The following is a 27,628-nucleotide window of genomic DNA, read 5'->3' as shown; positions in this document are numbered from 1 at the left end:
TTTATATTCATCTTAATATGATAAAGAAACAAGTGAAAAAATCTCCAAGTGCTTCTTATATCAAGCATACATGCACTTTCATTACAACAAAAAATATTCATCTAATATATTTTATACTTTCATAATTATACTGAAATATGTACAGGAATCATCTCTACATTTAAAAAGATCATCAGCAGGAGAAATTGATCACATTCCATTTGTGAGAGATCAAACTTAAAACAAATACAAAGAGTATTTTCATGGTAATCTGAGGTACAAATATATGAAGCTATTTAATGATCTAAAATATAAGATTTTTTTTAGTAAAAAGTCATTTTATCAGAATGAAATCAAGACACTGAATAATAATTAAAAAATCTTCATGTAGGAATCAACAATTTTACAAAGTACTTTCTCCACAACCCTGGGAGGTAGAGATTGCAAGTATTTTTATTCCCAATTTACACATGAGGAAAAAGCCTGATTACATAAGTAATAAATGCTCTTTTTCTGCTAAATTCATTATATTGCCTCAGTAATGTAACCTTACCTCTCAGAGCCTCAGTTTCTCCAAGAGGGTTAGGGGACACTTTGAAGTATCTCTTCTGCCTGGAAATTCTAATGATGTCAAAGTAGAATTAAACAAATCAAAAGACCCCCAACCCTTCCCAGGTCAATATCCATTCTTCACAGTATGACAATTTTGGAAATGACTTTGAAAAAAAAAAACAAACTATGAGCAGTACAATAAATTAAAAACATGAAAAAAAAAAGAAACCTGTCTGTGACCCCAGTTTAGCTGCTTTCTTCTCAGTCTTCTTCCTCACTGTCACTTTCACAAAAAAAGATGTCCTTGAATCGAAATGACTGCCTTGGAACCTCGGGTTCCTGGACAGTTGTGCCTTCCTTCTTCAGCTTCTTCTTTAACCTCTGTTCTAGTAATGGACGGCTGGTCTCATATAGGTAGTCTATGATTTCTAAAGAAGAGTAAAATTTCAGTTTATTCACTTAATCCTTTAATCTGTCTGCCTTAAGTTTCCTCATTTGTAAATTAGGGGTAAGAGCAGCATCTCCCTCCCAATGAGATGTTTGCAAAATATTTTGCAAACCTTAAATTTCTATATAAATGTTGGCTACTATTATTATTATTATGTGAAAGTTTCCAATTCTAACTTAAGTCTGCATTAAATACAAAAAAGATACAAGTGTCTCTAAGTTCAAAATGATGTAAGGAACCAAAATTTAAGATTCTAGATGCAAATCACTCTGGATACATTTTACAGTATATCAAGATGACTGAATGCTGACTCCCTTAACCAGCACAAATTACTCTATACTTTCCCCTCCTCTTGTAATTCTTGTATATGTTCATTTTGTAATGGACACAATTTTTGTAATAAAGCCATAAATTCAAATTTAGAGCTGGAAGAGACATCAGAAGTTCCTAGTCTAACCCTACCATTTTACAGATTAGGAAACTGCAATCCTGCAATATTAGATGATTTATCCAATGACACACAGGTGCCAAGTGGCAGAGAGGACATTTTAATCCAGGTCTTGACTCCAAATCCATTGGTCTTTGCAACAATAACACTGGTGCCTTTCAGAGATAAATCTTCCAGAGGGAGTCTACCATACTTAAAGCCTTCCTCTATCTTTTAATTGTTTTAAATACTACATTTAATGAGGCATTAATGAAGTAGATTTAAAAAATAAAAATCAATCTATATTAAATAAAAGCTGTATTGGATGATAGGTGATTTAATTATAAATCAGTGACATATTCAAAATAAACCTAACAGAGAATACACAACCAAATGAGTGTTGTTTTCCAAACACTATTCTTTCATAGTAGTAATATTCAAAGGATGTGACCACAAAGTATTATGGCTGAAGGTTGATAACATATATACATTCCACTCCAGCACAGGTATTTAAATGAAAGTTGTTTTTCAAAACAGTTACACTAGAAAACTACAGTTATTGTAATCATTCTGGTTCTGCTCAAATCACCTTCATAAACAAGCCACCAGATGAGAAATTCACTATTATTTCTTTAGTCACATTCTTTTTAAAACAAAAACCAGTTACTAAGCAGACATGGTTCCTAATGCCTTCTGGCTATTTCCAAAAACCAAACCTATCCACAAAGCATAAAAGTTTGCCATATGAGGAAAAATATATAAATATACTTATAAAAGAAGAATTCTAAAAATGTTCATGAATCCTAGGAAGGGATGCTTAACATTCACTGGCTGACTGAACTAGATAGTACCTATTATACTTCTGAATACTAAAAGCCCATGTTTTCTTGTATGCCTTTTAATATTTAACTACCATATTAGGGTTCTCCCAAGGAAATGTCTACTGTGACTCTATGTTGAGTACAGTTAATCAATGGACACTTTTTTGTTCTTATTTTAGTTTTCATATTGTTACCTAATTTTTTAATAGAATTTATTCTAATTTTCAGTTCCAAATTCTCTTCTTCCTTCTACTTTCTCTTACACTCACAGAAAAGTCAAGAAATGATACCTATTATACATAGGAAGTGAAACAAAATATATTTCTACATTAGTCATGCTGTAAAAAAAAAGTGAAAAATATACTTCAATCTGTACTCAAAGAGTTCATCAGTCTTCTCTCTGAAGGTAGATAAACATTTTTCATAGTCATTGTCTTGAATACAGAAGCTAAGCCTTTCACAGTTGATTTTTGTTATAATAATGCTGTTACTGTGTACTATGGTCTCCTAGTGCTCAACCCAAACAGCATAGAAAGATAGCTGGTGGGTATAGTTAAACTGCAGCAAGTTAAATGATTTGCATTTAACTTGCCATGAAAGAATTCACTGAGGATGGACAATGAAAAATCTACCTTATTATCTAAAAAAAATAATTCAAAGAATAATGAAAGGTCTCCAGCATGCTGGATATAATACATCTCCATGGAGTATTTAAGAAAGATAAAACATATTATGAAAAGGCATGATGGAATGAAATATGGACCAGTGAAAGAAGCCCCTACATTTATTAGTTCATGGATTCACTGATATATTATAGTACACCAAACACATTTAAGTATAGATTTTAAATTGCTTTGTTATATACCCTATGATGCAATGCCATTTAAACCAGTGATTCTCAATCTTTTTGAGCAAAAAGGATCTGTTCTTACCATCAAAAACTTTCACAGACCCCCTGCCCCTTGATAGGCAATATTTATATTAGTATCTGCCATGACAAAAAACTATTAACTCAGTAATACTTTAATAAGAATTTGTTTTTCCTATTAGCATAACTGAAAGATGGATCATATAAAACTGTCACCACAAAGCCAATTATTCATGTTGCACATTTTCTGTGAGAACAAATTTGTAATGCTTGATATGAATTTGTAGTCTGGGTCCGCAGCTCAGAGGCTGAGAATCACTGAGTGAAGTATTCCTGGTACCAAAAGGAAGTAACATTGCCAAAATAAAACTACTCACCTGGGAAGGTCTTCTTCTGCCAAAGAGGTACACAGGTAGCTTTCAGCTTGTAAAATTTAGATTGAACATAAGATGGAGGAACATCTCTATTTAAAAAAAAAAAGAGAAGAAAGAATATATCTATATTCCACATTTACCAATTCAGAAATTCATTATTATGGAAAAAATCTATTATTGGCATCATTATTATTGTCATTGTTTAACTGTGCCTGACTCTTCGTGACTTCATTTGGGATTTTCTTTGGCAAAGATACTGGACAGGGTTTGCCATTTCCTTCTCCAGCTCATTTTGGCAATTAGGGTTAAATGTCTTATCCAGTCACACAGCTACTAAATGTCTGAAGTCATTTAAACTCATGATTAGTCTTGAGTTCTAGTCCAATGCTGTATCTACTAAATCCCCTAGTTGCTATTACAATCATCACTACCAAAATCAAAGTTACAATGGCTAGAAATGGGTTAAAAAAAAAAAAAGATCAGAAACCACAGAAAATTTGTTTATAAATAAAAGTACTAACTATAGTATGTATCAGTAATGAGGCTAAAACTATAATAGGACCTTTTTGATCATCTAATCTAATTCACTCAACTTAAGAAAAGGAAAGAGGACCAGGGAAACAGTTTATATGAACCTGTGGAAGTCCCTTTACTTTCTAGGGTTCAATTTTCTTTTTTTATAAAATGAAGGAATTGAACTAAATGACCTTTATAGCTCCTCCTAGCTCAGAGTCTAAGACTTGCCCAAGGTTACACAGTTGAAGAATTTGCAGTTAGAAATAAAATGGCAGCAGTACATGTAATATTATTTACAACATACAACAAGGAAATTATACTAATATACTAGGTCTATATCCCAAAAAGATCATAAAATATGGGAAGTCTCACATTTTAAAAATGTTTATAGCAATTCTTTTCATGGTGGCAAATAATTGGAAATTGTGGGGTAGCTAGGTGGCGCAGTAGACAGAGCACTGGCCCTGGAGTCAGGAGGACCTGAGTTCAAATCCGACCTCAGACACTTCATAATTACCTAGCTGTGTGTCCTTGGGCAAGCCATTTAACCCCATTTGCCTTGCAAAAAACAAACTAAAAAAAAATTGGAAATTGAGGGAGGATACCCATCAACTGGGCAGTGCCTGAACAAGTTATGGTATATAAATGTCATGGAGTATTATTGTTCTGTAAGAAGCATGAGTGGATTACATTGTTGGTGGAGCTGTGAACTCATCCAACCTTTCTGGAGAGTAATTTGGAACCATGCCTAAAGGGCAACAAAAATGTGCATACCCTTTGATCCAGCAATACTACTACTGGGTCTATACCCTGAAGAGAGGATGAAAAAGGTGAAAAACATCACTTGTACAAAAATCTGATTCATAGAAGCCCTGTTTGTGGTGGCAAAGAACTGGAAATCAAGTAAATGTCCTTCAATTGGGGAATGGCTTAGCAAACTGTGGTATATGTATGTCATGGAACACTATTGCTTTATTAGAAAATCCCTTCAGGGAAGCCTGGAGGGATTTGCATGAACTGATGCTGAGTGAGATGAGCAGAACCAGGAAAACATTGTACACCCTAACAGCAACATGGGGGTGATGATGAACCTTGATGGACTTACTCATTCCATCAGTGCAATAATCAGAAACAATTTAAGGCTGTCTGCAATGGAGAATACCATCTGTATCCAGAGAAAGAACTGTGGAATTTGAACAAAGACCAAGGACTATTACTTTTAATTTAGGGGGAAAAAAACCTGATATCTTATTGTCTGATCTTGCTATCTCTTATACTTTATGTTTCTTCCTTAAGGATATGATTTCTTTCTCATCACATTCAATTTGGATCAATGTATACCATGGAAACAATGTAAAGACTGGCAAATTGCCTTCTGTGGGGGGGAGGGAAGTAAGATGAGGGGGGAAAATTGTAAAACTCAAAATATAAATAAAATCTTTAAGAAAATATATAAAAAAAATAAAGTGCTCAAAAGAAAAATAAAAGAATCACGAGTGGCAGGACTTGAGAGAAGCCTGGAAAGACTTGTATGAGCTGATACTGAATGAAGGAAACAGAACCAAGAGAACACTGTACACATTAACAACAACACTGTGAGATGATCAACTATGATGGATGCAGCTCCTCTCAGCAGTTCAGTCATCAAAGACAATCTTGAGAGACTTGTTAAGGAAAATGTCATCCCCCTTCAGAAGGGAAAAAACTATGGGTTCTGAATGCAGGGAAAAGCATACATGTTCATCTTTTTAAAAACTTCTTTTCTTTTTTTCTGTCTTTATCATGATTTTTTCCCTCTTTATCCAAGAGGCAAAAAGGTAGCTCTGGAGTTTACTCAGTAGCAGGCCCATGATCAGAGGAAGTTAAGGAAGATGACTGGCAGCAGTGTGGAGGATGGAATGAAATGGGGAGAGCCTAGAGTCAGGGACATCAAAGAGGATGTCATGACAAAAATCTAACTGAGAGGTACCGAGAGAGGTGGCTATGGATAGACATAAGGCATCAAAGACAACAGTGAGATTTGGTGACTAACTGGATCTTTTGGGTGAGGGAAAAGTCAAGGACAATGGAAAGGGACAGGGAGACACCTACAATGTGTTAAGGCTTTATCAATATTATACTCACAGCAAGTTATTAATCATCATATTACAGGTGAAGAAACTAAGCAAACAGAGCTCATTAACTTTCTCAGGTTCACAGCTAGTAACTGTCTGAGGCAGGATCTGAAGTCAGAAATGGGCACTTCCAGCCTGAACAACTCTGGAGTAGAGGTCTGAGATACCTGTTCAGGATACAAACTTTAGAGAAATCTTATCTCTTGGCAATTTTCCCCCAAACCCAGGTCTCCAGTCTAGAGGCACTGTGGAAGCAATGGAGGAAGAGGCTGGTAGATGCAGTGGTGCTCTAAAAGTGCCAGAGTACCCTGGTCTGGAGTCAGAAAGACTTGAGTTCAAATCCAGCCTCAGATACCTCTCAGTTGTGTGACCCTGAGTAAGTCACTTGACCTCTGTCTACCTTAGTTTCTAAACTGTAAAATGGGGGTAATAGCAGTGCTTTCCCTCCCAGGGTTGTTGTGAGGATCAAATGAGATCATTGCTAGGCACAGAGATACATGAAATGGAGAATTTATAATCTTATAATTAAGTTGGGGAGATAAGTCTAAGAAGAAAGGGAATGTCAACTAAGTGTCAAGTGAGTAATGAGGAAAAGAAACTTTTTAGGCAGGGTTGGGCTGCTAAGTGATTAACAAAAACTTTCCAAAATACCACCTGACAGTTTCAAGATTAACCTGGATATGGTCAATTTGTTTTGTTTGTGTACATGCATTTGTAACAGGGTTAAGGGGTTTGGAGAGAAAGCAGATACTTGATTTGAAAAGAAAAATTAAAGGCCTTACAGGTTTGACAACATTAAGGCCTAGTTGATATTGTGAACAAACATAAAAAGGAAAAAGGAAAAATGTTGTCATGGAGATGACTAAAATGAAAACTCACTCATTTCTTACAGGTGGTATTATAGTTTATAAAATTCACCTCTCAAACAAAGTGAATTTACCTATACTTCTCTAAAAATCTTAAGTATTAATTTCATGTTATTCCTAAAAATTTACAAGCCACATCTTTAAACTGAAACATTTATATTACATGAATATTCCTTCTGATTAGCCTAAAATCAAACAAAAGTTCTTACCCAATAGCACCAGCAAGGTATTCCCAATTAACTTCATTAGCTTCTTGTACATTTGTTTGATACAACCTGAGAGGAAATAAAAATTACATCTAAATCAAATCAGTTTTATGTCAAGTAACTTACCGACCAAATGACAGATCCAGGAAAAAATAAAGCAAACCAACCTAAAAAAAAATACAAAATGAGTAGAATGGACTAGGTCTGTAAACAAGAGCTAAAAGCAAAACACTAGAGTAGCTTAGCATTCGAGAAATCCAAGAACACAAACTCTTGGAGGAAGGATTCAGTAACTTACAGGAAAACGAAAAATAGTCTTCCAGGGATATATCAATTGGGGTCCAGGAAGATTAAAAAAATTTTAATAACCATTTCAAAATAATTGGTTTTCTTTTTAATTTTATGTATTTTTGTTTTATACATTTAAAAATATTATTCTGACGAGGTCTTTATGCTTCATCAAAAATACCACAGGAATCAAAACAGTCATGATTAAAAAAGGTTAAGAGCCTCTGGTTAAGATCAGCAGTGTATACAATGTGCCAAAATTAACTCCTAAAGGATAGAGATTAAATCCAAGAACTCATATTTGTTTTAAAACTTTAGAGAAGAATGAAAGGTATTTTTCACAATTGTGATTAGGAAAAAAATTTATAACTACACAAGGATTGAGGATATTACAAAAGATAAAATAAAATTGTCAATTTCAATTGTTTGCAATTTAAAAATTTCTGTATAGACAAAAATCCAAGTAGCTAGAATAAGAGATGCCATAGAATAAACCCCGCCTCAAATCATCGCATTCAATATCTGTGACATTCAAATTCTCTAGGAAACTGACACAAATATATAACATGAAGAGTCACCTCCCCATAGATATGGTCAAAAGACATGAAAAAAATTTTAAATAAGACATGCAAATTATCAACATCTGAGTGAAAAATATATTTCAGATGATTAATAATAAAAGAATTGCAAATAAAAATAATTTTTTAGTATCACCTCACACCTGTCAAGTTGACTAAGATGATAAAAATGGAAATGGTCAATGCTGAGGAGGCTGCGAAAAGAGAAGAACAATAATACACTAATGGAGGAACCAGGAATTGGTGTAACACTTCTGGAAAACAATCTGATTATGTGAGAAAGTAAATTAAATTTTCATACTTTTTGATCCAGCAAACCAACTACTGGACTTTTTAACCCCAAGAAATCAATAAAAAAAGTCTCATGTATATAAAAATATTCATAGCAGTACTATTTTGGTAGTCATCAAAATTTAAAACAAAATTTAGGTACACATTGGTTAGGAGATGCTTATATGGAAATATATGAATAATCTGCAAAACATGGGGGAAGTAGTATAAAAACATACAGATGAAAGCAGAATCAGAGTAGTGGATATAATAATATAAATGAAGACACTGCAGAACTCAGATCAACTTCAATGACCAGTGTAGGTCCCAAATGACTGACAATGTAATGTGCTTCCTCTGTGTTGAGAGATGGTGGACTAGAGGAATGGAATGGTACACAAATTGGTTGCTGTATTAGATGGTTTTTCCTTAACTGCTACTTTTTTTTTCTTTTTTAAAGATTTATTTTGAGTTTTACAATTTTTCCCCCCTCATCTTGCTTCCCTCCTCCAACCCCCCCCCACAGAAGGTAGTCTGTTAGTCTTTACGTTGTTTCCATGGTATACACTGATCTAAGTTGAATGTGATGAGAGAGAAATCATATCCTTAAGGAAGAAAAATTAAGTATAAGAGATAGCAAAATTATATAATAAGATAACTATCATTGTTTCATTGTTTAACATAAAATTTGTATCCTGATCTCCTCAGTCTTCAATCCTCTACCTAATTCTAGTCAGGGTCACATAAGGGGAGGAAGGGAATTCCTCTGTTATCCTCTGGATAACGGGCAAGACTATAAAACCTGAGTTGGACCTCTGCTCTCTCTCTGGCCCAGTCAACTCTGCTTCTTCTTTTATCTCTGTCTCTCTCTTTACCTATCTATCTCTTTCTTTATCTCTGTCTCACTCTACTAGGTCTTTATTATTCAATTTGTCTTAAGTGCTTCTGATCCTTCGAAAGTAGTTTTTTTTTTTAACCTGGAAATAATATTTTGTTATATTCTACAATAAAATCCTGAACAGTTTTAACATCCCAGAGAGCTACGAATTCCTTTGCCTTTTCAGTGGCCTTAAATCTTCTGTCTTCCAATCTCTAAATCTTTAAAAATTGGCAACAAAGAGACTCTGGTTTCCAGACTCTTCAGCCCAGATAGTAATGTGGTTGGATAGTTGGTTAGAAGGAGAGTATATGGTCCCTTTGCCAGCACTAGGGGCAGCACTCTGTTATACTTGGAATCTGGGTTGTAGATCTGATTCTCAGTCCCAAGGTGAGGAGGGAGTTGGGACCCTGGTCACAATTTTTCAGGGTGGAAAAGTCTGCTTGTGGTTCCTCCAGATCAGAGCTCAGGTTGGGAGAGTAGATCATACCACCCTGGAAGACGCAAAAACTTTTCAGGTCCCCAAAATTATCTCAGAAAACAGCTGCACCAAAAACCCTGAAACTTGGGACAATATGCCCTCCTCTCAGGAAGCAGAACCTCACTTTAGCATAGAGTTAAAAGTCAAAAAATATGCTGTAAAAATGAACAGACAAAAATCCTAAAAAAAAAAAACAACAAAAAAAACAATGAACAAACAGTAGAAAAAGATCCTGATCAACTCAGAAGATGACAACAAAGTCAAAACTGCTACATCCAAAGCCTCAAAGAGAAATATAAATTGTTCTCAGACCATGGAAGAGTTCAAAAAGGATTTTTTAAATGTTATTCTCTCATTTAATAGTAGCTCTAGTAGCTTTAGTCTGCAGGTGTGTCTAACCTATAGCCCTATTCCAGTGGTCCAACATCATAGGTGGTATGGGTTGCTTTGTATTCCTGAATGAGTATTGAATTCTCTATTCAGCCTTTGAGTTGTTTTTGTTGGACTTTCTGACTCAGAGTCAATAGAAACTCCATTGTGTGGCATATAAACCCTTACTGGCCTTAATAAACATTATGGCTTACCTGTTTTTCAGACAGACCACTGTACCTCCCATTTCTGCACAATTGTCCTCCATGTCTGGATTGTACTCTTTCCTCACCTCCATCATTTAGGATTTTGTAAAGTGGCTTGCATCTAGTAGATACTTAATAAATCTCTTCTGTTTGGCTTTATGGAAAGTTTCAAAAGCTAGAAAGATTAACTTTGAACACATTCTAATTTTTGTACCTTTCAATAAGGTTGATTTTGGCACGAAGAGCATTTATCCCACGGTACACAACCTTCCCGTTCGTCATCCGTTTGGTTAGAATTTCAGGCCTATGTTAAAAGTAACAAAAAATACAAATTTATCATTTTAGGGGAAAGTTTCCATTGTAAAGTTATATATACACATATATAAATTACTCTCATCTATATATTAATATTTAATTCAGCTTCTATCATTTATTAGCGTGTATTCCACATACACAAATCCATTCATTTTTATCAGGGATCAGGAAAATCTGTATACTCTGCATGGCTCAATCTTTTAATAAATCAACTAATAGTTTATTTACTTAATGTACAGTAATTGTCATTGTCACTGATTGGTAAGGTATCCAACCACATATTAGACTTGGTATCTGTGTGTGTCTTTCTATCTGTGTGCATACACACATACATGTAAATAAATTAAACATATACCTGGTGTATGTATTTATGTGTTTATGTATGTATGTGTCTATGTAGACTCACATAAATGATCATATATACCTGGTACACACATATGTAGGTATACATACATATATATATATAAAATTCTAAGGCCATCAGTGAGGGAGAAGGGAAAGGTAAAACTATAAATGAGTGAAGTGAACTTCTAATAAGGTCCCCAAAATCTAAATAAAACATCAACTTTGAGAATAGAAGGGTCATCACAGTTACAAGCTACCAGTTAGGAAACTAACATAAATGCTTATTTGCAGATGATAAAAGTTCTTTTCAATCTCTAAAAATCATTAGATTTTCCCTTGAAACACTCCTTTTACCATCCTGTTTCTCCTTAGAGTAATCAATATATTTTTCTAAAAAGATTTTTGTTTACCTATACATTTTAGATTTCCTTAAGTTTATTATCTGTCCTTGGGATTTCATTTCCTATTTGAAGTCATTTCTCTAAAAAAAATTTTAAAGCCTCACTTTAGACTTAATTTTATAGACACAAAATTGTGCCTATATTCAATGGTTATGTTGGAACAATGAGGTTCATTATCAGGATTCAACCGATGTTTGATCTGCCTTTCCCCCCCTAACTTCATTTTTTATTCTTTGTTACAAGGTTGGGGTAGGAGGGAAAGGTGAGATCTTTTTTTCTTTTCTTTTTTTATTCTTTTCTTTAATATTTATTTATTCTCATTTTGTACAAATGTTTTTTATACATTAATATTCTTGTTTAAGAGTAAACAAAATACCCCCTCCCCCCAAAAATATACTCACTTGAGTGATAAAGGGGAGAGAAAAAAATTAAAATTAAAAAAATATATTAATAATTGTAGGTATGGCCAGGTGGCACAGTGGACAGAGCACTAGCCCTGGAGCCAGGAGTACCCGAGCCCACATCCGGCCCCATACACCCAACAATCACCCAGCTGTGTGACATGCAAGCCACCCCAACCCCACTGCCCAGCAAAATAAAAAAAATAGTAATAATAGTAGGGGCAGTTGGGTAGCAGACAGAACACTGGCCCTTGAGCCAGGAGCACCCAGGGCCAAATTCGGCCTCAGACACCCAACGATCACCCTGATATGTGGCCCCAGGCAGGCCACCCAGCCCCATTTGCCCTGCACCCCCACCCAAAAAAAATATTAATGATAAAAAATGTGCTTTAGTCTGTGTTCCAACACCACCAACTCTGTCATGGGTGGATCACATTCTTTATGATAAGTCCATCACAAAAGTTACTTTAATTTTTTTCCACCGTTGCCATTGCTGATTCCAACTCCCTCCTTTCATATTTCTCCACTACCATGTACTATATTTTCTCTCTCGAAAGGTGAGATCTGTTTGGAAATGAAGGTGATGAAATATGAGAAAAACCTTAAAACTTACCACTTACTTTTACACTGCATCCAATTTCTTGTTTCTACTTTGGCTTCTACCTCTACCCAGGATATGCCTTTGTAGAGCTGTTTCCGCAAAACTGATAAAGATTCTGGGGAATTATCTTCTTGGAGTCGAGAATCTATGTCTTCCACCTCCTTTGGTGACAGTTTCTTTAGAATTACTTCTTCAACAGCTTTAATTAGTTTACGAGTTTCTGCTTTACTCCAAGGACCATGATTTATTTCTATGGACATGAAAAAATAAAGAGACATTAATGTAATTCACTGGAGAGCTAGTTCCAGAATCAACTCAAGGAAATCAGTAAGAAAAAAAACATCAGGTCTTGACTCTGACACATGCTTTATGTCCCTATGCCTGGAATAGTTTCTTTTCTCATCTCCACCTCCTGGCTTTCATCAAAGCCTGGTAAAATATCTCTTTTCAAAGGAAGCTTGATCCCACTTAATATAGTACCTTCCCCCTATAAATTATCTCCAATTTATCCTTTATATATTTTATTTGTGCACAGTTGCTTTCATGTTGTCTCCTCCGTTAGGCTGACAGCTCCTTGAGTGCAGACTGCCTTTCTTTCACAGTGCTTTGGTTCTACATAAAAAAGGTTCCTGTGACTCTGAGTGAATCCCCTGATATTTCAGTGTCCCAAGCAGCTCTCTAGAACTCTAAGCTGAATAAGAGCTGCTGATATACACTAGGAATGGGTAGTTATCCATAGCAATGAAATCACAGGTCAGAACAGGTCAAAAAGAGAACTGATGCACTTGAGCAGTAATGCAACATTACAGAAGTTCCAAGGATAGTCCTGCATGGAGAGCAGAATTGAGGACCCTGTGTCAATCCTTGTCTGACTGGTGCACAATCACAATTAAACAAAAAAATACAACCCTCCATGAAGCACTTTCCTTCTCTGTGCTCTGTGACACTCTTACAAGTTCCAAAGAACAGGGTGACCTACATTGGTAGAGAGAATTTTCTGGCCTGGGGAATTCAAAGAAGCAAAGCCATAGACCTTGTCCCTGTCCTAAGGAATTATAGGATAAAAGAGTATTAAAGTAAAAAGAACTGAAGGTCACTAAGGGAAATACAGTTAGGGTATGGATTTTGAAGTATTTAAAGCCAGATATTTAATATTTTTAATGTTAATTATTTTTCCTCACTCTATATTAGCAACAACAATGTTCATACATTTTAATATTCCTAAGAAAGTCAAATTATGCTTATTAACATCATTCTTTTTTTGATTAGTAAGGTCTAAATAAAAAAAATGACTGCACACAATGACAGCAGTGTTGTGTATTGGGGGGAGAATCTGCCTGACACTTTCTCAATCTTCGTTATGAATATATAATATGGGCACTCCTTTTTCTGAAGAAATCAGGGGATGCATTGCTATAAGATTTCTTTTTAAAACACTTTTCTTAGAACTTGCTCATTACCTAAATAAGCTCCATACCAACATAAATGAAAGATCACACATTGGATTACAAAAAAAACAATCACTCTCAGCTAAATACCTCTGCTATTACACTCAAGGACAAAAGAATCATTAACAAAGTTTTGTAATCCCTACTGCTAAGTCTCAAATTTTTAGCTATTCAAATAATTTCAACAAGAAAAGAATATTTCTAACACATTATCACTCCTATCACTATTTCTCAGGAACAGGGAGGGAAAATCCAAACTGATTGAAAGAGCACAATTTAATAGATTTCTAATACTTTTCATCAAGTTTATATCAAGAAATGAAATAAATCAATATTTAAGAATGCTCGTGAAAAACAAATAGAGCAAATAAAATTACAGCATCCAGATTTTTGAAATGCAGTTTCATCAATCTTATTTATCAAAATCAGAAAGTACATAGCACTTACTATTGCTAATCTGGGAGAATTTCAATGCCACAGAGAGACTGCTGCGGGACACCATCTCACCAATCTTTTTCCAATCATTTCCATGAATGGACTGGTACTTCTTTAATTTCCGGGTGTCCTTTTTACTATACCTAAGGAAGAAGAAATACAAGGAAAAAGAAATCCAATATAAACAAGTTATAATTCTAAATCAATGTACTTTAAAATTATTTTCTTACAATTACAGAAAAGATTTGGGTTCTAGTCACAATTCTGTCAGTGACTGGTTCTGGGTAATCTTAGATGGGACTTTGGGACCTCAATTTTATTCAACAAATATAAAATTAAGTTGAGTTGGATTAAATAAATTCTAAAATTCTCTCAAACACAAAGATTCTACAATTTTACTCAGTTAAAGTGAAAATTACTTTACGTCTGTGAGCCAAAAGCTTGTCATTTTATCCTTGTAGGACCTTCCTCCATTAACTCTAGCTTACAGTTTTAGTTACTTAAGGTAAGAAAAGTCAAGAGACTTGCCTACTCAGGGTCAAAGAGCTGAGGAGGATAAAAGCTGAGATCTGAACCAGTTTTTCCTCTACTCCAGACATTATGCAATGCTAAAAAAACCTGCTAAATATTTTATTATATTAACATTATAGATAATACTATAATAATTATGTAGTAGCTATATAATACACAACTATATTACTATACAATACTATGTTAACTAAGAAAAATATTCTCAATGTAATTACAATTATTTTCCAACAATAAAAGTAATACCCTAAACTAAAAGTCTTTTACAGTTTCATAGGATCTACAGTTCCAAATGGCCTTTGAAATCACCTAGGCAAATTCTCATTGTATAGAGTAAGAAACTCAGGGCCAGAAATAAACTTGTCCATGATCACAGAGGCAAACTCAGAGGCAAAATCATTTGATTTCAAATCTACTATTCATTCTACTATTATTAATAAGGTCATGAAATGAAAGGTAGATTTTTCACTAAAGAACTTCTGGATGATTTCATAAGACAAACATTTCATTCTAAAATCCATCTTTAAATTTTTTTCATTGTAAATAAACTGCCTAGAGAAATATATTTATCTCCTGAAAAGTTAGAATTATTAAAAGCATTTTTTGTGTTAATCACAATTATAATCTTTAACTGGGGTAACAGCAAAGAAGAAATTCCACTTATAACATTAAAATGTATATATTAATTATTTTATAATATATAATTAGTTATAAATTAAAAATAGTAAGTAAATAATTGATAAATATTAATAATTGATATAAAAAACAAATATTAAAAATATATAGTACCGCAGTGTTCAGAAAATAAAATAATATATATTATCATATTTTCATATTAAAAGAGAACACTACAGATTACTAAAACTTTAAAAACTTTTTATACCTTTACATATCTTAAATGAAAATACGAAATATTTTTATTTCATGTGAAAGTAAAAACTATTTTATATTTTTTTTTGTACTTTTAAATTCAAATACTTATGGAAGTAAATTTCTATTTCTGGAAGTGGCCTTTTTAAACATTCAACAATGAGGCTATTAACACCTTCAGAATCTAATTCCAAAGATATTTTTCTTACCTGCCTTTATAATTGTTGATATCAAACATTTTTTTTGCTCTATAATATACTAATTTCCATGGCCGGGGAATACCTTCACCTAAAATCAGAAAGAAAGGTAAGTTATCTAGAGAAGATTAATTAAAAAGTCATTTCAGGAAGCGAAAAGAATGAAGCCAAATTATAAAAATATCTTAAGCCAGTGCTTTTCAACAGAGATCTATGAATGACTAGGAGGCTAGAAATGATTCTAATATAATCTGAGAAAAGGATTTTATTTCCCTACAGAATGTTTTACAAACTGTAATTTTCAAAGCTAGTGAAGATTTGAACAATGTTTCTCCTTTTCTCAACTTTGCCTATCAGAGGTAAAAATACCCATGTCATATCTATGTACCCAAGCAAACAGCAGTGTCTGACATAGAAAAGGTGTTTAATAATTGTTTGCAGAATTGTTGCGTGACCTGAACAGTTTTGTGGTAGACGATTCTTTTTCATCCCTTTTACCCTAAAAGTTCCAAAATTATCCTGCTTGAATTAAAGATAGATTCTTTTATAGCATATATTCCAACATTTCTCCAGAGAGGATTCCTACAACTCGGTATGGGTGCCAAGGCTATTAAAAAATTTACTGATGAAATTAAAGAATAGAAATGGGAAAAAAGTATTAATCTTTGCAATATAAAAAGTTAAGAAAAAAGATATGGAAACTAATAATCATTACCATGTGAGAAAGATAATGACTATTTAAAAGTCAAATATTTGACTATATCCATCTTTTTTTTTAGTTTGGAAAAGAGATTAAACAGGGGAAAAAAAGTAATCAAATGTACAATTTGCCTGGTCAGTTCAAAATCACAGATTTCTTACTATTTTCTATATTTTCCTATATTTGGTACACAGTAAGTTCAACTAAACTGGCAGGTACAGATCTTTAAAGAGAAGTTCAGAAGGTTCTCCTATGAGGACACTTGACTCCTTTTATCTTGAACCTACTAATCAAGTAAACTGCTAATATTAAGCTGATTTCCCAAATGGGTTTTCATACTGAGAAATTTTTTATTTTGACCAGAAGACTGAATATTCAGGGTCATTTACTAGTTTTATTTCTCAGGATAAATAAATGAAAACTATAAAATCTTAAAATTGAAGAGGGAATGACTTAAGAGAAATCCTGGTTTTATTAGGATGCCAAAGTACAGAGTTCAATAAAATGCTGACAATAAATAGCAGCAGCTGGGGTCTTTAATGATCATCCTGTTTTGAAAATAGAAGGGTTACATGTACTATTTATACAACTGTCTCACATGTACTATTTATACAACTGTCTCAAGTGACGTTGATCAATGTGAAACAGTAACCAAAGCAAGAACCATCATTAAGCAAACTGACAAAACTCAGTTTCTGAACCAGCAAAGCCAAGGACAGCACCTTGGAACCACAATAATGACAAGGTCAATGACATCGAGCTAATGTTCTATAGATATTATATGTATATAGTATATGCACTTATAAGTATGTAAAATAAATGTTTAAAAATTTTTCATGGCAAGGGTTATGAGAGCTATAGAATGCTGATATGCTAAGAAACTCTCTGTAGAAAATTTTGGCCAAAATATTTTTAAGAAATGAAGACAGTTAATTAAGGCATCAGAATATTCAGCTTACCAATGTGGCATCTAAATTGGTGCTTTCTTTTTAAATCTGTGATAACAGATTTTTCCTCTGGATATCTGTCAGTATGCAGCAATTTGTCTGCAGTCTCAATTCCAGTCAATGATAAAAAATCTTCCACATTTTTCTGTAGTTGTTCATTTTCCTTTGCAGAAAATTTGCCAAATTTAATAGGAATACCTGGAATTCCAAAATGTAAACACCTTTTTATTAAAACCAAAACTATTTTCCAAAGCAGTCTCCCAACCACTTTGATTAAATCTAGTAACTTCTCTGCATCCCTAATGAATTCTCATATACATGACACCAGAATACTAAACACTGTGAATGTGGCTAAAGGGGAAATAAAATTTATTCTAAGCCATGTAATTTAGGGCTTTGGCCTAAAAATGGACTAAGCTCTGGCCACACCAGATCCATATCAGAATTTTACCATATGTACAGGTTAAAAATAAAATAAAATGACATTTTAATCTCTTTATTTTTCCTCTTTCATATAACTGGCAAATTCTGATTTTAGTGCAAAGCCCATCATGTTGCCTTAGTAGAAATTTTTTTCCCTCATTAATAACTCAACTTTTTTACAAAATAAACTTACCTTGTTCTTTAAATTGCTGAAACCGTTTCAAGTCATCCCTATACATTCGCTTTACTGTGGTAGCTGCCCTTTCCTTCACATTAGGAATAAACTCTTGGAGTTTCTTCACAGCAGTTTCCAAGTCAACATCCAGATCTATTAAATCCTCAGACAAATTTTCCAAATCTGAATCATCAGCTTCTTCCAAGTTCTTTCTTTCTTCATTTGTAGATACTAACCTAAGAAAAGGAAAAGTTTTAAGTCCACATTGACACCATCTATTTAAGTATCTTCTAACCATTTGCTTAAAACATAGTTCCCTCACTTCAGGTAGAGCAATGCTGCTATGAAATAAACTTTTATGTTTTATTGTCAAATTTTACTGTAGCTAATAGCCATTAAAGGCATATATTTTAAATAGGTTCACTTTTCTACTTGTTTGGAAGGCATAGAACCATTAATTTCAAAGGCATACCACAGCAGAAATGCACAGAGGAACTTACAATAAATAGGATCTTCTCCCTGAGGAGTTTTGTGCCTAGGTCATTCTGAAAGCTGAAGGTATTTCTCCACATATTTGATAATAAATGACTGGTAGGGAAAGGAATTCTGAGTGGTTATTTTTTTTTTTTTTAGGTTTTTGCAAGGCAAATGGGCTTAAGTGGCTTGCCCAAGGCCACACAGCTAGGTAATTATTAAGTGTCTGAGACGGAATTTGAACCCAGGTACTCCTGACTCCAAGGCCGGTGCTTTATCCACTACACCACCTAGCCACCCCTGGTTATTTTTCTAAATGAACTCATCTGTATAATCATTTCAAACCATCAGAACTTTGTAAAAACAGTAGCTGGGTGAAACCTGGAAGAAACCTGAGTTCTAAGGAATCAGAGGTAAATGGACAAAAGTAAAATAATTTTTAAATGTCATTCTCTAACAAAATTCATCTTGTAATTTTGTCTATTGGTTAGGAAAATTTAATTTTCCTGACTGGCATTCCCAAACATTGTTTAGATTTGCTTGCTTCCTCACAAGGAGAAAGAAATGGCAAACTACTCCAGTATCTCTGCCAAAAAAAACCCCAAATAAGGTCATGATGAGTCGGAAATGACAGTAATGACAGAACAAATGTACAGTCAAAGAGAATCACTTGGTGCTTAAAGCAACCTTGAAATAAAAGAAGGTTCTGAAGTAATGATAAAGTGGTAGAATTCATATGAAAAAGATGTCAAAGCTTAAGATCCAATATTACCTCTCTTCAATTTCTACACTTGTTTTTTCTGAATGAGATTCTTTCTTCTTCTTCTTCTTCTTCTTCTTGGTGTCTTTCACTCTCCCATTAAAAGTATAACCACACTCTGAATTCATCATGTTATCAGTTCTGTGGACTGAAGAGGCATCTACAGATACTTGTTCCTTTTCAGATGAAGTTTTTCTCTTTCTTTTCTTTTTCCTCCCATATTCCACACTGCTTTTATTAAGGGAGTTTTCATCTTCTAAAGTGTCAGTGTTGTTAACACCAAGACCTGTCTTCACATGCTCAGGTTTATCCACAGAGTTTGGACCAGGTACTGAAAAGTCATCAATAAGGGCCTGCTCATTTTTAGCTGAAGACTTTTGCTTGTTTTTCTTTTTCCTGACAGACTCCCCATTGCTAAGAGTACTCTTACACTCCAAAATCTCACTGTTACATCTGATACCCATTTTCATAAGATCAGAAGAAGGGCTAGCCACCAAGCTCTTTCCAGGAGCTGAAAGATCATCAGCAAATTCCTGTTCATTGTTAGCTGAAGATTTTCGGGTTTTTTTCTTTTTCCGGACAGATTCCCCATTGCTTTCAGTGAGGGTTCTGTCACTCTCCAGAACCTCAGTAGTATTAACCTTATTTGTTTTCATATGGTTAGAAGACCTATCCATAGAGCTTGGATCAGGTACTGAAAAGTCAGCAGCAGGATTCTGAATATTTTTAGCTGATTTCTTTTGTTTCTGTTTCTTTTTCTTTTTCCTTTTCCTGCTTTCACTAAGGGTGCTATCACCCTTCACAGTCTCAGTGTTAATACTATCACCTATTTTCATTTGGTCTCGTTTAGAAGACCTATCCAAAGAGCTTGTACAAGGTACTGAAAAGTCATCTCCAGGTGCTCGATAATTTTCAGATGAAGCTTTTTGCTTCTTTTTCTTTTTTCTGACAAATTTCTCAGTGTTTTCAATAAGGGCATCATCACTCTCCTGAGTCTCAGTGTGATTAATTTTATTTTGCATTTTCATATGGTCAGAAGGCCTATCCACTGAGCCTAGATCAGATACTGAAAAGTTAGCAGCACACACCTGGTCATTTTCAGTCAAAGTCTTTCGCTTCTTTTTCTTTTTCCTGATACATTCCCCATGCTTTTCATTATGGGTGCTAACATCCTCTGAAGACTCAATGTTAAGACTAGTTTTTTTAATCTGGTCAGATGGCATATCCACAAAACTTGTATAAGGTACTGAAAAATCAGTAGATGGCTGTTTATTTGTATTTGAAATCTTTCTCTTTCTCTTCTTTTCCTTAACGGATTCCACAAAGGTGTTATCATCCTCCAGAATTTCAATGGAACAATTAGCTATACCAACCACTTTGATCCGGTTGTTAGGCACATCCATAGAACTCACCTCAGGCACTGAAAAATTGTTAGTAGTTACTTGATCATTTTTAGATGAAAGTTTTTCCTTTTTCATTTTTCTTATGGATTCTGCTTTGCTTTCACTGAGGATGCTATTATCTTCTACAGTCTTGACATTATTAGCACTATTGAATAGTATATCCATAGAATTCACTATATCATTTTTATTTGAAGTTTTCTTTTTTTTCTTTTTCCTCACAGATTCCATGTTTCTTTCACTGAAGGTGCTATCACCCTCCAAAGTCTCAAAGCTATTAGCTACATCAACTACTTGGTCAGAAGGCATATCCACCAGTGCTCGATCATTTTTAGACGAAATCTTCTTCTCTTTCTTCTTTCTGACTAATTCTCTATTGCTTTCACTAAGGGTACTATCACCCTCCAGAATCCCCACATTACTAACACTATCACCTGTTTTCCCCTGGCCATCTGCAGAACTCACATCGAGCACTAAAAAATCATAAGCAGATACCTGATCATTTTCATGTGGGCCCTTTTCCTTTTTTTTCTTTTTCCTGACAGATTTCACATTGTCTTTTTCAAGGATCCTATCATCTTCTAATGCACTAACTTCATCGACCACTTGTGTACTACTGATGTCCATGGTCACAAGGTTTTCATCAGACATGGAAATATGCTTAGAATTCATAAGGTTTTTATTTAAAGACCTTTTCCTTTTGTTCTTGGATTTTGACAATCTCATTATGTCAGTAGATACTAATGGTTCCCTAATCTCACCCTCTTCTAAACGATCGGTGCATTCTTGCTCTTGAGAACAGAGGCTCTCATGAGAGCTTTTCTGTTTACCACTGAAATTTTCCTTCTTACCACTGATTTTATGGAGTCTGCCTTTAAGTTTGTGATCTGGATCTTCTAATTTATTTTTATCAGCTTCAGAAATTGAATGCAGTTCATCTTTATCATTTAATTTTGGCAACTCTTTCCCTTTTTTCATATCTATATAAACAATATCAACATCTTTTCTAAAGTTCTTCCTTTCCATAATTTCAATATTTTCTTTATCTACAAGGACACAAATTACTCCCATTTCTTCCTGTATATCACAGGTGACTCTATTTTTCTTTTTTCTCTTTTTGATGATAATTACAACCTTAAGAATTTCATTATCATTGCAGATTTCTGATCTGATACAAGTAGAACTGGGGAACTGAGAATTTGCTTGGTCTGTAGTCCTCTGAGAAAGTTCATCAAAGAGCAGAAGAGAATCAAGATCTTTTCTATTAAACTCTTTATTCTTTTCCCCAGTCGTAGAGCTTTCGCTGTGTTTTTTTCTTCACAAAAACTGGAGTATTACTTTGAAATCTACCAAATTCTCCATTCATTTTGTTCCTGTAATGAAACATTTTAATAAAGTAAGTATAAATGAAAAAGATTTTATTTTTGCAAAGCAGATTCATTTACCATGACATCAAGAAACAGTGACAATAAAATGAGACTTCATTGTGACATGACTCCAGAATCTAGATTTAATACACTGTCTTTAAATATCTAAGATTTATTGTAACACAATCCTTACTCTCCATTGTCAAAAGATACCCTTGCAACTGGAAATCCAATTATAAAACAGCCCACAGTTCCATTAAGTATTCTGTTAGTTTAAATTAATAGAATCAAAGGTTGGAGGTAGGAGTTAATATTGTATTCATATGCAACAATGGCTCATGTGATACTCACTTCTATAACAGAGCAAAGGACCTTACAGTAAGGATTTAATGAAATTGAAATACTTACATTCTCCATTATAAAATGAGAAAAGAACTTTCCTGGCCCATTTCTCACATGCCTTTTGAAAAATAATTTCTAAAGGTTGTATTGCATTTCATTTTCAGATATAACACAAATTTTGTAAAGTATATAATTTATAATAGATACTGTAAATGCTTCCACCAAAAATCCTACTGTGGTACTTTATAAGAATGTAGAGGGAATCCTAAGATTTGGTAGTAAAATTCAATCTCAAGCTTAAAAGACTAATTATAGAGTCAGTGACAGCCCATACATCAGTTTTAAAGGAAGTTCAAAGGAGATCATCAGGTGGCATCAGGATGATTAATATTTTTGACCACAGCAGCTCAAGGAAAATCACTGCTTAAAATACAAAGGGCCTAAAACCTATATCAGGGAGGGAGAATCCCAAATAAAAAAAAAAAAAGGTATAACACCATGAATTAAGAACTAGAAGGAAACTTAAATTATTGAGTCCAACTGCCTCATTTTAGATATGAGGAAACTGAGGTACTAAAAAGCTTCAATAATTTTCCTATAATCAGAGAGCTAGTAAGTTTATGAGAGAGATAGATCTGAAACCAGACTTTTTTTTGACTCAAAGTCCAGTCCACTATCCAAAGTACTCCAGAAGGGTTGTTTGTCAGTTTTCTCTAGCAAATAGCAGACTGCCTTATGCATTGTGGGAGCTTGATCCTTGCTAATTAATAAAAATGATGAAAATGATTAATAAGAATGGCAATGGCAAATTGTGTTTTCAGTGTTTAAATGTGAAAAATGCAAAGAAAATATCCAATTATTTATAAGAAATTGCTTCTCATACTTAGAGCTTCCTAACACTGATGAACTTGGTTACATCTAATAAGAATGGTTAGTGGGAACCTTGTTTTCTATTCCTTCCATATGTCTGTGTGCTTCTGGTCAAGTGAATCCTAAGATATCAGACTTAACTTTGCCTATCGTCTCATCTACAACAGGAGAAAGACCATTAAAATCAAAGAATGCACTAACTACAACGTAATGACTCTCAAAAGTCCATCTCCAACTAAACCGTACCTGATTCAGGTATCCCAGGTTCATCAAATGGTCACCAACCTTTACTTTGACTCTTCCCTATAACTGGGTAAATTCCTCTCAAAGCAGCCCATTTCAGTCTTTCAGTCAGCATTTATGAAATGCCTACCTGGGGTAAGGTACTAAGGGCTGGAGATACATGAGGAGGCAAAGGACAGTTCCTGCCTTCCAAGGATTTCACGGTATAATAAGGAAGACAACAAGAAAATAAATACGTACTAACAACCTATATGCAGAATAAATAGGAAATACTTAAGAGAGAAAGCACTAGAATCAAAAGTGCTGGAAAATGCTTGACATATAAAAAAAGAAATTCAGTACCCAAGCCCTTTTTTCTCTAAACTTCCCTATATAAGTGGAAAGCATTAAGAGAAGTGGGATTTTAGTTGCAACTTGAAGAAAGCCAGGGAAAGTAGGAAGTGAAGGAAGGAAGGAAAACATTCGAGGATTCGGAAGCTGAGGGTAGTGAGGAATGTGCTAAGATGGTTTTGTTTGAGGAAGAATAAGGAAGTCAAAGCCACAGTATTAAAAAGTATGTGGCTTGGGAGTAAAATGTGAGAAGACTGAGTTGGGCGGTGTGTGTGAGGAGGGGAGGACTAAATTTTGAAGGTCTTTGAAAATCTTTTGTATTTGATCCAGGGAAAGTTGGAGCTGGAAAGAGTATTGGGAATGGACAGGACTTTATAAGAGATTTAAGGCAGGATGACCCACTGGCAGGTTATTACAATAGTCCAAGCACCGAATTGATGGACCTGTACCAGGGTGATGGCTATGTCAGAGGTGAGAAGGGTGCATACTTAAGGTGAAGGCCTCAACAATAGATGGGTGGGGTGAAAGTTGTAAGGACAGTTTTGGTTTAAAAGTTTTTCCTTATATTTAAACTACAACTTCCAGCAATGTTCCCAGTTCCACCCCCAATAGCAGAAAATCTCTAAAGTGGTCATTTTAAGTTTTTTCTTATGGTTATTTTATGGAAACTGCTCTTTAAATCATCCTTTTGTTAGCCATTTATTCAGAATGAACTACTTAAAATATTCCCGGAACAGGAATAGCCTGGGGTTGAAAGTGTGAAAAGATTCAGTCAAAGGACCAAAGATTTAAACTCAGATCTCTGGCTTTCTGGTCATGTGACAAAAGTCAATTCAATAGTTTTTATTAAAGAATGGATGATAGGAATGTAAAGACAAAAATGCAACAGTCCTGATCTAAAAGGATCCTTACTTTATATGGATGGGGAAGGAAAAATATAAAGTAATAAATACAAAATAAATAGAAAGTAATAAAAAGCAATTTCCAGAAGACGCTAAATGAGGAAAAATACACTTCAGGTGTGTTTTTGAGGCTAGCTAGATTATGGTTCAGTGAATTGAATGCTGGGTCTGGATTCAGAAAGACCTAATCCAACCTCAGACACCAAGCAAGTGATTTAACCTCTCTGGTTACTTTAATCCAAAGGTAAGAAAAGGGCAAACCACTTCAGTTATTTTTGTCAAGAAAATTCCAAGGAAAGTATGGGAATCAAAATGAGGTAGAAATGACTCAGCAATAACAAGGGATTCTATAAGAAAATGAAAAGTAAGATATTTTAGGCACGAGTGAGCTAGGGGCACCATTATCAATGTAAAAAATTTCCAAACTCTTAAAGGAAAGTTCATAAATGGAATTTATATGAAGTACGGATTGACAGTCAGGTGGAAGACAGGTTTTGGAGGGCTTTAAAAGGCAGGGGAAAAAATTTTTATTTTAAGTTTTTGCAAGACAAATGGGATTAAAGTGGCTTGCCCAAGGCCACACAGCTAGGTAATTATTAAGTGTCTCAGGTTGGATTTGAGCTCAGGTACTCCTGACTCCATGGCCAGTGCTCTGTCCACCTAGCCGCCCCCGGGAAAGAATTCTTAATTTATTCTAGGTAGGGAATTCCTATTAATTTGGGTTTAGAAGAGTGACATATTCAGATCTCTGTTTTAGGGAATATCTATCCATTCAGTAGCTGTATAAAGGAATGCAACTAGAAAATGGAGATTGACTAAGAGGTATGAAAGTTTAAGAGTGGGGAGGAACCAAATATAAGAGATGTAATAGAGGTAGAATTTAAAGCACTTGGCAATTAACTGGCCATAGAGGAAGAAAAATGAGTGAGAAGTCAAGGATCACACCTACAAGGCAAACCTGAGGAACTGGAAGATGCCCCACCAGAAATCACAGAAATAATAGAAAGAATTTGTATAGTAATCGTTATAATCATCAGTAGAAGGGCAAGTAGGTGGTTTGAGTGACTGAGTGCCAAGCTTGGAATTAGGAAGTCTCATCTAGCCTCAGTCACTTACTGTGTGACCCTGGGCAAGTCACTTAACTTGTTTGCCCAAGTTCCTCATCTGTAAAAAGGCAGGAGAAGGAAATGGCAAACCACTTCAGTATCTTTGCCAAGAAAACTCCAAGTGGGGTCATGGAGAGTCCTACATAACTAAAATGATTTGAATAACAAAAGGAATTGAAAAATGACAGAGAGAGAGAGAATTACTAAGAGGAAGAGTTTGCCTTGCAAGAAAAAAAAAACCTAAAAAAAAGTAAACCTCCACTTCCCATCACCAACTGGAACATGGGAAAAAAGAATGTGATGAATTAAAAGGGATTTGAAAACTAAAGTAAGAAGAATGAGCATTCACACAAATGAGTTACATTTTTCAATAAAGCGGAACTAGCAATTCTGAGAAAAGTTTTGTAGTACTTCTGTGTAGACTGTGAAACTTGAGTCAATAAGATAAGAATCGAAAGACTGCAGCAGAGAGGACCCACTGGTTTTAGTAAACAAACAGTTGTAACAAATGCAATCTGTAAGGGTGGATGATCATTTCTAGTAGTTTGTTGGCAGGAATGGATCATATGTTACAAGACAAGGAGTTCATGGGTATGTGACAGTTTATGCTTGAACTTATCAAACATAGGGACTAGATTAAAAAAAGGAAGTGAGGCCAGGGGGAGGATAATGAATTAAGAGAACATATGGAGGGGTTTTTGTACCAGAGTATATGGTGAAGGTGGACAACAAGTTTAGGGGAAAGAGTTTGAAAGATAGGAAATTTTGATCAGAGAGAAGGATTTCCTGGTCTTAAATAATGTAAACAAAATAGTTATTATTATATACCAAGGCTGTATGCTGGCTTTTGAGTCGGAGGACCTGGGTTGACTCCCACCCTTCACCAATTACCATTCTGAGAAGTCATTTAATGTCTCTGCCCCTCAATTTCCTCATCTCTAAAAGGAGGGATAGCTATGACCCCTAATATCCCTTTACACTTTAAATCTATGACAATGACCGTCCCGGTGTGGGACCGAGGAGGGTGACATTTCAGGAGTCTGTTGAATTGAGAGGAAGGTGATTTAGATAAGGGTAGCACAGCGGAGCACTTGAGCCTGGAGGGAAGAGGGAAGAGTTCTGATTCAACCTCGGACAGTTACTAGCCCCTGCGCCCCTGGGCAAAGTCTCTTATGATGTATTTGCTACAGGTTCCTCTTCTGTAAAATGTATATTTTAATACCACTTAGGTCCCAGGCGATGAAGATCAAATACAACAATAACTGTTAAGTTGTACTGTAAAGTTTCAAGGCAGCACAGCAGCTCTATCTAAATGTCACTAGTCCTGAGAGTCACTGAATAGCGCAGCTCCTGGCACTTACATAAAAATCAACGCGATGCTAATTGTACAACTCCGGGATCTTCCCGGGGCACAGGAGATGCTACGATGCATGCCTCATTGGCTGCCAAAGAAGGGGGCCCAGCCCTGGCTTAGGGCCGGTCCCTCCGGGCCTGCCCGAAACCGCCGGGCCCGGGGGAACCAGGCGGACGGGGCTGGCCCCGGCCTTGGGGGAGAACAGCCGCCCGCCTCCTTCCCCCGCTCCCCGGCCGCCCCCTCGGCCACGCGACCCCCAGCCTTCCACGGCGCGGTTACTCACTTGCCATGTGCTCGGTGCGCGGCCCTCACAGGCCGCTGGGACCAGCCTGCGCTCCCCACCGGCAGCTGGCCGCCTCTCCCGGAAGTGCTCCAGCGGAAGTCGCCTGAAACTTACAAGCCTTTCCTTTAGTCTCCGCGCCGGCCGAGTGTTGCTGCCATGGCAACCGAGGAC

The 27,628-nt window shown here is 35.2% G+C and overlaps 1 protein-coding gene across 1 annotated transcript; it reads right to left on the bottom strand.

Moving 5' to 3' along the window:
* Nucleotides 1-27,536, bottom strand: TTF1 (transcription termination factor 1). The gene is given in 12 exon segments (XM_074210843.1): nucleotides 1-959; nucleotides 3,473-3,558; nucleotides 7,175-7,240; nucleotides 10,455-10,544; nucleotides 12,316-12,553; nucleotides 14,199-14,329; nucleotides 15,794-15,872; nucleotides 17,441-17,626; nucleotides 18,045-18,262; nucleotides 19,273-21,947; nucleotides 21,949-22,033; nucleotides 27,458-27,536. Coding segments are annotated over 11 exon segments (4,014 nt in total). The 5' UTR covers nucleotides 22,027-22,033; nucleotides 27,458-27,536; the 3' UTR covers nucleotides 1-792.
* Between the last annotated feature and the right edge of the window lie 92 nt (nucleotides 27,537-27,628).

This window comes from Macrotis lagotis, chromosome 1 (assembly GCF_037893015.1).
Source record: "Macrotis lagotis isolate mMagLag1 chromosome 1, bilby.v1.9.chrom.fasta, whole genome shotgun sequence".
NCBI lineage: Eukaryota > Metazoa > Chordata > Mammalia > Peramelemorphia > Peramelidae > Macrotis > Macrotis lagotis.
The sequence above is the reverse complement of the archived record's forward strand: the minus strand, read 5'-3'. Positions and strand labels throughout refer to the sequence as shown.